The sequence below is a fragment of the Miniopterus natalensis genome, chromosome 9 (genome assembly GCF_054644295.1).
Source record: "Miniopterus natalensis isolate mMinNat1 chromosome 9, mMinNat1.hap1, whole genome shotgun sequence".
Lineage (NCBI taxonomy): Eukaryota > Metazoa > Chordata > Mammalia > Chiroptera > Miniopteridae > Miniopterus > Miniopterus natalensis.
Window position 1 is genome coordinate 46,592,015 of NC_142089.1, and position 12,597 is coordinate 46,604,611.

General features: G+C 45.2%; 1 protein-coding gene across 1 annotated transcript in view; it reads right to left on the bottom strand.

Annotated features, from left to right (window-relative positions):
- The window catches only part of SLC44A5 (solute carrier family 44 member 5), a 254,553-nt gene extending 248,539 nt beyond the window's left edge, over nucleotides 1–6,014 (bottom strand). Inside the window, exon 1 of the mRNA XM_087820525.1 lies at nucleotides 5,973–6,014. Coding sequence (XP_087676651.1) covers nucleotides 5,973–6,006 — 34 coding nt within the window. The 5' untranslated portion in view covers nucleotides 6,007–6,014. The remainder of the gene's footprint in view (nucleotides 1–5,972) is intronic.
- Nucleotides 6,015–12,597: the final 6,583 nt, after the last annotated feature.

Here is a 12,597-nt window from a genome sequence, read left to right on the forward strand (position 1 = left end):
CTGGTGAGGTGCGGTCAGCTGTTAGCTGAGGCGACAGACATCTGAAGGCTTAACTGGGCTGGAGGGTCTGTTTCCAAGGTAGGTCACTCACACGGCCAGCAAGCTGATGCTGGCTCCTAGAAGATGACTTTGGTTGCTTCCCACGGGAGTCTCTCCACAAGAACGCTTGAGCGTTTTCACAGCATGGCAGCTGGTTTTCCCCACATTAAGCCATATGAGAGCGCCAAAGGACACACAATGGCAAAGCGGGAGCCACTGTGCCCTGAGGTACAATGCAGCCTTCTGCCCTGCTCTGCTGGCCACACAGGTCAGTCCAGATCCAGTGTGGGAAGGGTGCGAATCCCTGTATGTAAGGGGGTGACCACCAGCAGATGAAGAACACTGAGGTCATGGTGAAGGCCGGCTGCCACAGCAGTCAAATGGCTTACCACATGCATAGCTAAATAATCTCAATCCACCTCAGCGTTGACCTAGATGTATCTTTTCCTGCTTACACCACTTCAAAAAGTGAGAACATTTGTTCACCTTGCCTTGCCTTCCCATCTCTAGAGAGCCCTAAACCTCTATACAATATCACCTTAGCATCTGTGAGCAGTTAGCCTACTTTTTGTTAGCAATGTATTTCTAATTTTAAAAGTGGATCACAAACAATAAAGTTGTGACACTCTGAGGAAAGTATAAGAAGATACATCATCCTCTTGATTCAGCAGGAGAAAAAAAGTCTAACCTTTCAGTGTAGACTTGATACACCTGGAGGAAAGTGAATAAATATTGAAAGTCTGGATGTAGACAAAGGTGAAAAGGTGACAGGGCCTTGGTTATGCCTCTACCTGCAGTACATAATTTATTCTTAGACCTCAAGAAAGCACCTTATGTCTTCATATCTCAATTTCCTCACATGTAAAATGCAGATATTACCACGGTCACATGTATAAACAGTGAAGTTTGAATATAAATTGGGAACTAAGCTCTGTTTTATATATGTCAAGATATATATATATACATATAAAATATCCTGACTTAAATATAAACAAAATCAAGATATATATCTTGACTGTTAGATATACCTTGACTTAATTACATACATAAATAATCAAGATATATATATATCCTAATTTATATAAACTATGTATCTACCAATAATAAACTTAACCAAATTCCTTAGAGACATATACTATTCATATTTAGCAGCACCACTCACCTCTTACTGTATCAGTCTCCCAATAACTCTAGAAACATTGAGCTTTCCTTCCAATTCTCACATACTGTGATTCTCAATACTATGAAAAAAAAAGCTGATGTCATAAACACATTGTGTTACAGTATCACTAAGGGTCAGATCCATTCTTAGTTACATAATTCCTGAGGTACCACCAGCTTTGCTAGCCTCAAGAAAGAGACTTGAAGTACAAAGAAAGGGGAGAGGGGAACTGAGCAAAGCTCTCCCTGAAGCCACAAAAGTTTTTCATACATTTTTTACTGTTAATCCTTGGCAAAGAAGCAGTTTGGAAGTGGGAGAAGGCAGTGGAGAACTTTAAAATAATTATTATTTGTATCTTCCCTAAATATCATGGCACCTTCTAGTCACAAATGTTTGGAGGGCAGAAAATCATCCAAATGACCCCACCCCACCACCACCACTGACATTTCCACAATAAGATCAGACATCCAAAAGCATATTTTCTCTGCTAACTAGCAGTCAAGCAACCACCTCCAACAAATGGCAGTTTTCATCATTAAATTTTTTCATGCAATTTTCATCTGTGAGGTTTGTAATCCATAAGAGCAACCTAATAACGGTTAAGTAAAATCAAAGACATCTTTTAAAAGGCTGTATGTTTTTATTGTGTGCTTCACAAGTAAAAGATCAGTCAAAAGCATAAAGGTACCCTGATTTGAACTCCCTTTGTGCTTGGATTAGAGTGTTTCTCTTGGAACACTCTCACATCAGGCTTCTGCTTTTCTTGGCAAAATCATGATCTGGATGATATTGTCTTAGAGGCTTTCCCAAGTCCCCTTTCCCTACATCACTCTTTTCCATGGCCCCCTTTTCATTACCTAGGAACCCCCCATGCTGCCTTCTGCATTTCGCCTACTGCTCAGTGCTGTTTCAGACTCTTTATTACCCTCCCTTCTAACATTACAAATGTTTTTCCTAAGACTTGCTTACTAGGTGGGTGACTAACCTGATAATATTTACTAAAATGTTGAATTAGTCTTCACTTTCTTTAAGATTGTTTTTTTAAAAAAACAGATTCCTAGAGAAGCTATCACAAATTATTGTGTGTATTTTGATAAATATAACAGGTGGTTCTTGAGTATAACTGAACCTTTTAGAAAAGTGAAGTCCATTGGGTAGCTCTGCTTGGCCTAGGGAGTTGATATAGAAAAGCTGCTCCCCCTGAAATTACCCTCAAAGATAAGAATGTAACCCCAAACATCTAATGAGTATCCAATCGACTTCCCACTGCACTTAAAATAAAATCTACACTCTTGTTTAGGGTCAAAAAGATCGGGCCTCTCCCAACCTGTTTCTACCTCACACATTACAATTCAGCCAAACAGGCCTTCCTTCTGTACTTGAACAGGCCAAGCTGCAACCTCATTCTTACCTTAAGGCCAATAGTGCTATGTTCTAGTTTTGGGCATGCAAATTACTCTTCATCATTTGGTTCCCAGTTCCAATGTCACCTCTTCAGACAACCTAAGGTGACCTCACAGTCACTTTCTAGCACAATATTTTATTTTATTCATGGTATTAATTGCTGTGAAATTTTCTTATTCATGTATTTCTTTACCTGCTCTTCCCAGGCCCCCTCCTAATATACTCTTCATTGTCTATTATGTTCGTCACTGCATTCTGTGTTTTGCACAGAACTTGGTACATATTCAGTGCTCAATAATTAAGTGCTAAGTGAATGCATAAATAGATAACCCAGGAATATGTTAACTTTTAAACTTAAGTAATTGAGTAAAAAAAGCCTTGTTGTAGTAATATTGGAAGTGTATATATATTGCGGGGGATGTTAATATCATTATAACTAATGTAACTAACATGTTTATAAGACTTTTATTGATCGTGGACTACAGCATTTTTTCATGAAAACATTATAAATACTGGATTGATAAACATTCCAGCTTTTTGAAAAGCTGTCCTTTGAAGAGGTTACCACAAATAAATGCTAGTATCCTTTGAGAAATAGTGTCAACTCTTTTTGTTCTTCTATTGATGGTAAGAAACTGCATTTCCCTTTTGCCAATTTCTAGCTGTTCTATATGTGAAGTCTCTATCGCTAGGACTTCAGAAGCCAAAGAACAACTTGCCTGTCACATGATCCAACAAATGATCTCTCTCCACATGCTGTGTAGCTAAACAGAGATGCAGATCTCAAAAAATGATAACACAGCATGACCTGTAGTTTATTATCCAGCAAAGTTCACCCTAGCATCCTGCTAAAATAAACAAACAAATAAATAAATAAAGCCTAGTAATTTAGCATGTGGGTTTCTACCAGGCAGTCCCAGTTTAGTTGGTTGTAGCCTGGAAGCAGATGTCTGAGAACAGTTCAGCAAGCCTTCGGGCAGATGCTTTTATACAGCTCGCCTCTTAAAAGGCAAAATTGAGGCAAGTCAATGGATGACAGTTTCCTGGGATTGCTTTTGTTATCTATAAAATATCACAGTTAACCTTGCTTTGCTAAAGTGAAACTCCACAGATTTAAAAAAAAAAAAAAGTATCATTCCTCCTAAGCAAGATTAAATAAACTGGTAACACAAAGAAGAAACTTAACATTAGTAAAGAGATAAACATAAGTCAATAAGAGCTAAGAGCTAAATGACTTTCTCTTTAAGAAAAACATGTAGCATAAGAAAACATTATGTTTAAAGAACTGAATTTCTTGAGACTACATATCCTAGGAAAGCTTGATCATTGCTTCTTCATGAGGAAAAATTGACATTTAAATAACAAACCTCTACTAACTGCTGTTCTTCAATTATTTCATTATCAAATTTAAGAAAATACACACAATCTTATCTTGGCATACGAAACACAAAAACTTCTTGGTGTTTTGGGGGGCGAGTAAAGAAAGGTGTCTTTTGGTCAAACCTCATACTGGAGAGAGTTCACGTCTCATTAATTTGGTCTCATTCATACCTTATTGTGCTTCTGCCAAGATTAATTTCAAGGGTAAGATTGTCACTAGCTAGCATGTACTGTAAAACTCTAACATTTTTTCCACTTTTCATGGACCATTTACAACCTGCAAGGTTCGGGGCGGGTATGAAATGCCTGCCTGCCAATGGACGGCCACATCAGCAGTGCTGAAAACCAATCCTTCTGTTTTCTTCATCGCGCCATATGGTTCCATAAAAAACCAAAAGTGCAGCTAATGCACCTTGTCACTCTGGGTTCAGATGAGTTCTTTGGTATTACGGTAAGGAAACTGCTTATAGACGAATATATTCTCATTCTTCAGTCATCTACCGCTATAAACATGTACTAATTCATTAGGAGGAAAAAAATCAGGGTTTTAAGGTCTCTTCTATTTTGCAGGAGCTGTCATGTTTTTAAGGAAATACATTCATATCACCGTTTCATGCAGAAGATCCCCGGTGTTTTGCAGTAACGGCGTCCAAAAGATTAAGGATCCTAAGGATGGTGGTTTTAAACCCTCTCCAGTAAGTGACTGGAGTGCGCCGGGGAAATTACAAAGCAAGCTGAAGCACCGAGATAAACTTGTGTCCCCCGGGTGACCTCTGGAGCGGAGCTAAGCTCCCACAAGCAAGACGGGGGGAGAACAGCGCGCAGCACGCCCAAGCCCCGCGCGGCCAGCCCCGCGCCCCGGCGTCCGAGCCCCGCTCCTGCTCCCCGGGCCCGCCCCCCCCCCCCCCCCAGGCGCCACGTCCCCGCCTCCGGGGCCACGAGGCCCATCGGGTCCCAGCCCAACTCCAAGGGCTGCGGCTTCCCGCTCCCCGCAGGGCTCGGGCACAGGCTCCCTGCGGGGCAGGGCGCGGAGGTGCCTCCCTCTCCGCAGCGATGCGGTCACCTGGTGGCCACCGCTGGCGCCCCAGCCAGAGCGCGGGAGCGCGACGGCGCCGCGACCTCCGCCAGCCGGCGCCGCGGGCGCGCGGACAGTGCACTTGCTCCCCGCACGCGCGGCGCTCCGCGAGGCCCGGGGGTGCGCCCCGCCCCGACGCCACCCGGGAGGCTCCCTCCCAAGTTCAGCCTGGATCGCGCCAAGATGCCTCAAGTCGCCCCAGCAGCAAGCTCTTTCTGGTTCTCCCTGCCACCCCTTCTACCCCTGAACTTTCCAACTTTGGAAGCCCCGGCTCCAGAGGAGCAACAGGGGGACTGCTCGGCCGCAGGCGCCGCCTGGGCAGCCGGATAAGCCGCAGGGGCCGGCCAGCGCCCCGCGGGCGGCGAGTCCCCTTGACCTGGGGGTAAAGGAGAGCCAGGCAGCTCCGGTCTCCTCCCGGGAGCGGGGGCTGGGGACACGGGTGCAAACTAGTTGCTCCAGGGATGAAGAGGAGGAGAGGTTGGCAGAGGGAATAAGAGACCCTCCCTCTCACACACACACACACACACACACACACACACACACACACGCGGCCTCATTCCCTTTTCTGGATGGGACTCTGGGAGCCGAGAGCCGCTTCCCTTCCCACTACCTGGACTCCCCTGAGGGAGGAAGGTGCAACAGATCCCCAAGCTCACGGAGTAGAAGAGGGGTGGGGTGCGCGAAAGAGTCTCTAGGCTTTCTCAGGCCACCAAAAAAAGGGGACAAACTCCTGTCTGAGTCCCCCCGGAGGCGAAGGGGGTGCAGCCGTGCTGGGCCCCCCATCTCCCAGGGAAGGCAAACTCTTCCCGGGCAGGCAGCCGTCCACTGGGTCGGGTCCGGACGCCCACAGGCCGGCCCGGGGGAGGCCCGGCTGGGGGTGGGAGGGGACCGGTGGGGATGAGCGGGACTCACCCTTGGTGCCGCGGGGCTTTCTCTTCCTGGCCATCGTCTGCCCGCTCTCCTCCCGCAGGCCCCCCCGCGCTGCCGGCCGCGGCCGCCGGGTCCTGCGCGCCGCGCCGCCTCCCCGCCGAGCCCGCGCCGGGCGCCCCGCTCAGCCGGCTCTTTGTTGCGGTGACGGCATCCGCGAGGCGGCGGCCGGCGGCGCGCTCGGCTCGGCTGGCTCGGCTGGCTCGCTGCGGGGCGCCGCCGCCCCCCCGCTCCCGGCCGCGCCGCTCCCAGCCCCGCGCTCGCGCCGCCGTGGCCACTGTGGCTGCGGCGGTGCACGCGGCTGTGCTGCTCCTCCCGCCGGAGGGGGCAGCGCCGGGCCCCGAGCGCCCGCCCAGAGCCGACCGCCCCCTCCCCGCGCCGTCCCTCCCCCACTCCTCCGCCCGCGGGGTCCCGTCCGGGCCGCCCGCTCCCACCTAACCGGTGACAGCGCCGTCACCCGGCAGCTGCTGCTGGGGGAGGCGACGGCGACGGCGGCGGCGGCGGCGGCAGAGGAGGGGGGCTGCTCGGGGAAGCGGGGAGCCCGCGGCCATCTGTGGCCAGGGAAGAGAAAGCGGAGCCGTCCGACTTCGGGGGAGCCGCCTTCAGCCTGCCTGCCGCCCGGCCTCCGAGGCCCTTCCCGCAGCAGGCGCGAGGTGCGACGAGGGGGGGCCTGGACGGGCCCCCGTCTCCATCACCGGCGAGGGCCCCCGCCACTTGCAAGAGCGCCAGCCGTCCGCTCGCCACCCAGCCCCCCAGCCGCCCTCCCCAAAGAGGCCCCCCTGGGGCACGGACCCCGCATTGCAAGCAGGCGACGAGCCCGGGCACGGTGCCTCTGTCACTCTGCAACCCAGAAGGGAGGAGGCGCGGGGGCACGGAGGCTGGTGGACAGGACAGAAATTAAGTTCCAGAGGCGGCCCAGCCCAGGCGCCGGGAAGGATGACCTGGTTCGGGCCCTAAACTTCTTCGCAGCCAGCACTCGGGACGGTTCCCTCGAGGCTGCGGGAAGAGAGGACAGAAAGCTGGTGCTCACGCACGGCGGGGGGCTGGGAGGCACAGGAGCGGCTTCTTGGCCTCGAGGAGAAGCTATTCCAGGGGCTGCCTGCTTTCTCGCTCTGACTGGGGGTTTGGAAAGTTTTCATTTTCCGGGAGGAGCTGTCCTCCCCTGGTGTGCTGATCAGAGATCTCACCAGTGCCCGGGAACTGCAAGAGCGTGCAAAAGTGTAAGACAGGCCTGAGAACATGAGGGTGGGTCGCTAAGAGAATGCAGAAGAGGCAAGGTGGGAAGGGGGTTGCTAGTGTGGGTGGATGCAACACCTGTTGTTTTTTTCTTTACAGGAGCTGAGGTTTCCCCAAAACTCACTTCCTAATCGGCAGCCATCTTATTAACACTTCTCCTTTCCGCCTCTGTGTTCCCAGCCCAATCTGATTATCGAAGTAACCAGCGATTCCATTCCGCAGCATCACCCAGGAGTTGCCCCAGCGTCACTGTGGTGCAGCAGACAATACACGGGAGTCCATACCCCTGGCGTTGACTCTTGGCCCCGCAACTTCACAGCTCTGAAAATTTGCACAAGGCATTTAAGTCTTCTGTTCTTCTGTTTTCGGGCTTGTAAAATAATCATCTCGAAGAGTCCTTCCAGCTCTAATAAATGTCCGAAGCATTTTTAGTCACAAAATGATCACAAGTTATTTTTTTCATTCTTTCTAAATTTAATTTTATATGTGTATTAGACTGAAGTAAGTAATCTGAAGAACATGTGAAATCCTCAGTGCCTGTCACAACAAAGGTGTACAACAAAGGTATAAAACACAAATTAAAAAGCTTATTTTAATTAGCAAAATAGGCCCATTCTGAGACTTATAGCCACAAATGAGACTCAGTAAAAATTTTCTCTTCCCAAAAGCTCTCTCTGATTTAATTCAAAACTACTGTGTCATCTCCTCAGACTCTCAAGGTGTGTAAATATTAGTCACGTAACTATACTTAGTCTAGGTGTTCATAGTTTATCACTAATACAAATTATTGCCTATATTAGAATAATGTCTTACAGTTTATTCATTACTTTCATGTACTTTATTTTATTTAATCCTGCCCTCAAAGCTGTGAATTTAGAGAGCAGGTCCTGTTTTCCACATTTTATAGATGAAGAAATGGGGCTCATGGAGTGCAATGCCTTGTGCACAGCTTCAGGACTTCTTCTGTGCTGCTCTTCTAACTCAGTATCAGGCTCTTCCTATGATACCAGCTGCCTATGAAATAGAATATTTCTGCTTCAGACCAGGGACAGTTTCTTTTTTTCTATTTCTTCCACAGTTGCCAATACTATTCTCAGTAGAGGAAACTCAAAATTTTAGTTCACAAAGTATATCTAATTTTTGTACTTGGATATGATTAGCATGTTTTTAAACTTGTAGCTCTTCAAAGTGTTTTTACATGCATTCTCTCTACTGAAGGTCACAACTATCCCGGGAGATCATCAAAAGAGGTTAATTCAGCCCAACTGGACAGGTGAGGAAACAGACCCAGAGACATTATGGTCACAAGTACCCAGGCTGTGGGTTTCCAGGCCAAGCGTTTTCTGAGTTGCCCATAGTGCCTGCTTTTGTTTAAGGGCTGCAAACAGAGCACCTGTAGGGATCAGTATGAAAATGTAGGCTGTACTTGAATGAAGAGTAGGGACTACAAATTGCTGAGAGCACATGCACTACTACACAGACACGTTGCCTTGTAGGAAAGGAATCCTTGTGACGTAAGGATTCTGACATTTTCAAAAGGAGTCAGGAACCCACACTTCCAGGTAAAATATCCTTTTTGATGTTGGTTAACACAAAAAACAAAGCAAATCAAGGCAGGCCTAATACAACACAGTAATGTGGGGAAGGGCAGGATAGTTTTACAATTGTGAGTATGTGAAACAGAGTTTATTCTTGTATTATTATTTATTAATTATTGTATTATTTTCCATATGAAGAACCATAAACCTACTTTTGCCCCACCCTATATGTATATGGCCCACAGGCTATGTCTGTGTGTCTGTTTTTACATCTCAGCAATTGAGAGCAGGGAATGAACCAAATCCTTGGGTGTAGTTCTGATTCTGATGGCGTCTACATGCTCTTAGAACCAGTGATGACGAAGTTTTCGGGCCCATTTAATCATGATTTCTAAAGATAGATTGCAGAGATTGGTGTTTCTAAATCTGTGGCCACTCTTAGAGCCATCAATAAAAACAAACACAGTAAATCAAATAATGTTTAAGGCACATGTGATTCTGCTGAGCACAAGGAAACTTACACATTTGATGATGATGATGGTGATAAAGGACAAAACTGGCCCGATCTATTTTCCTTATAGGAAGGTTCTGAATGAATCCATTCAAAAGAATAGCCACAGTGCTAAAAAGGTAACTTTAGTCATATGTAGTGTCATCACTCTTTCTAGATTATTCTAGCCCTGTCAAGACTACCTACAGAGTAAAAAAGATAAGCAGAATGGAGAAAAGGGATACATGTTCCTCATGTGGAAGCATCAAGTGAGCTCAACAGGGAAAATGAATTTGTGATACAAATTACACTGAAGACCGAAAGGAAAATATAATTTATGATACACAGAGCATGACTGTCATTAACTGTAGCTATTGTACTTGCAGTAACAAGGTTGAAAAATATAACCTTCAGAAGAGTACTTTTGGCTCAAATATTTAATATTGAATGCCTACCCATAAATGAACTACTATAGTTTCAGGAAAAGGAAAGGAAAAACAAAAGCCCCACAGCTTTTAATCATGTTAATACCAAAGGATGTCAAAAGAATCCAAACTTGCACCACTATTGAAAAAGGACTTAGCGTTTTTAAATTTTACGTACAAAATAAAATCATAACACTCACCTCAGCTCAGTTGCTTGTGTGTTTTAATGTTCTTATTGATTTTAGAGAGAGAGGAGGGGAGAGGGATAGAGAGAGATAGAAACATGGGCTGCCTCCTGCACACCCCGCACCAGGGATCAAACCCGATCAAGCCTGCAACCACAACTAAGCCTTACCCGGACATGTGCCCTGACTGGGAATCGAACCGGGAACATCTTGGGTCACGGGCTAATGCTCAACCACTGAGCCACACTGGAAGGGCTCAGCTGAGGTTTGTAGGGAACCTAAACTTATGTGACTAGAGCTAAAGAAAGGTAAAAAGAGAAAGGATGGTGGGAAGAGAGTGGTATAGTCTAACTAGTGCATTAAAAAAAAAAATTCCTATAGCACTTATATATTCAAAATCAACATGTGAAGGGGTGGAGAAATTAAAGCTGCCTTCCTACCCCAGCCCACACACTAGAACAGATGCACGAGGCCTTAAACAACACTTCTTCCCTTTCTCTATGATCACCAGGCTGACACAGGTATTCATTACAAAAAAAAATTTCACCTGACTTTAAATGGAGGGTCCTGGAGTGAGAGCTTATAGAATCTTTTCCTCTTTACCCCATTTTAATTCTCCTAGTGATGACCCTGACCTCAAGAAACGTAATTTCACTTATGCATATTTGAATTGCACAGGAAGACATAAAATTCAGGGATACCATTTAGGGGTTTAAGTTTAAATTCTAGGTTTCTTAGATAAAACCTTCACAAAAAGATCTCTTAACATTTACTACTTTCAGAGCAAATATCTCTTAGCTGCCTTACCCATGACATCACTACTAGCACTACTAGCAATTGAAAATATCATGCAGAGTCTGCACAGAAGAAAATTGTATTTAATTTGTTAAATTCAATTTGCCAACTGTCACCTAACCTCTAGAACTATGCCCCTCTAAAAAAGAGCTAATTAACCCGGAGCTATTTTGCACCCCAATGAAGTATATGCTTATTACAGTTCAACCCCACAGAAACCCAAGAGAAACAAAAAAGGCGTTTGGGAGGGACAAGAAACCCTAACGCGAGTCTCTACTCAAATTACCCAGAAATTCCCTTGAGGGAGGCGGTACAGACCTAGCCTGAGTAAGACAGACTATGGATGGAAGGATAGTCAGGCAGTACACAGTTTGCTATGTATAATCCACAGCTAACTCTCAAGATTTTTCTGGAATGTATATGTTATTTTCTTTGATACTCCAGTTGGCCTTCTCGAGGACAGAATTTTCAGTCTGACCTCTGCTAGCTTCCAATTAATCAGTCTAGTTCAAAAATGTTCTCAAGCTCTCTGCAGTAACCCTCTCCATTATAATTCTTGTTTTCTAGTTTTGTTCCTTTACCCAGTCTACCACTCTACCAACCAATTCCTTCATATATGAGAAATTTGCAAATTAATGGCACACAAACTAATTAAATGTTTGTGAGATATTTTTTTACAATGGACCACATTGTAGTTTCCATTCTTTAATCTTTTCTATTTCTGTTTATTATATACAACACTTATTCAACAAATATATATTAAGTAATACTATGGGCCAGCCACTGTTCTAGGTCAGTGATTTTTAACCTTTTACACCTCATGGCACACATAAACTAATTACTAAAATTCTATGGTGCACCAAAAAATATGTTATATTTTTTGCTGTCCTGACAAAAAAGTGGGTATAATTTTGACTCATTCACACTGGACAGCTATTGTTTTGTTGGCCATTGTCATTTCTTTTATTTGAAAATCTAAAAGAAAAGAGGTCAGTGCTCCTGATTAAATAGTCAGGTATTGCATGTTTTAAAAATTCTTGTGGTAGTCCAGTTAAAAATTGCTGTTCCAGGTGATTACACAATGGAGGAATAAGACAAAATGGTCTATGCATTCATGGTATTTACAGTTTTACAGGAGACACTGAATTAATCAAATAAACAGATAATTATAAATTGTTACAAGTTTTATGGGAAGATAAGAAACATAATGCTGTGGGAGAGAGTAACATAGGGCATAATTTAGACTGATAATGTCAAGGAAGGCTCCTTTGAGGAAGTCATATTTAAACAAACAAATAAAAGATAAGTAGAAATGATCCTGGCAAAGGAAACAGCATGATCAAAGGCCCCCGGTAAGAAATTCAGGATTAGAGGAGTGGTTTGCACATTAATCAGGCATCTCATCAATTAAAAAAATTTCTTTTGCCAAACAACTCCAATTATATTTATTTAGTTTTTGTTTGTTTTTAATCCTCACCTGAGGATATTTTTTCCATCACTCAGAGAGAGTGGAAGGGAGGAAAAGGAGAGAGAGAGAAACATCGATGTGAGAGACACACTAAGTGGTTGCCTCCTGCACACGCCCCCAACTGGGACCAGGGATTGACCTGCAACAGAGGTATGTGTCCAGAATTGAACCAAGACCCTTCAGTTCTCAGGCCCAGGCTCTAACCACAGAGCCAAGTCAGTTAGGGCTCTTTAGTTGTTTTTATACTGTGTATGCTATTGAACTGATATATTGATACAGAGCTTGCCTCTCCTGGGCTTTGGGCATTGGTCTATATGCTTTTTGTGACCACTGCTAAAACTGGTGTCACTGAGTCTAAACTCTTCACATAGGCAATGCCTGGTGACTGCTCTCAAGAAGCTCAGCCATCACCTCCTGCTGACCAGGCTGTCTACATTGATTTTCACTGATGTTGCTGATCTTCTGAGACTTAG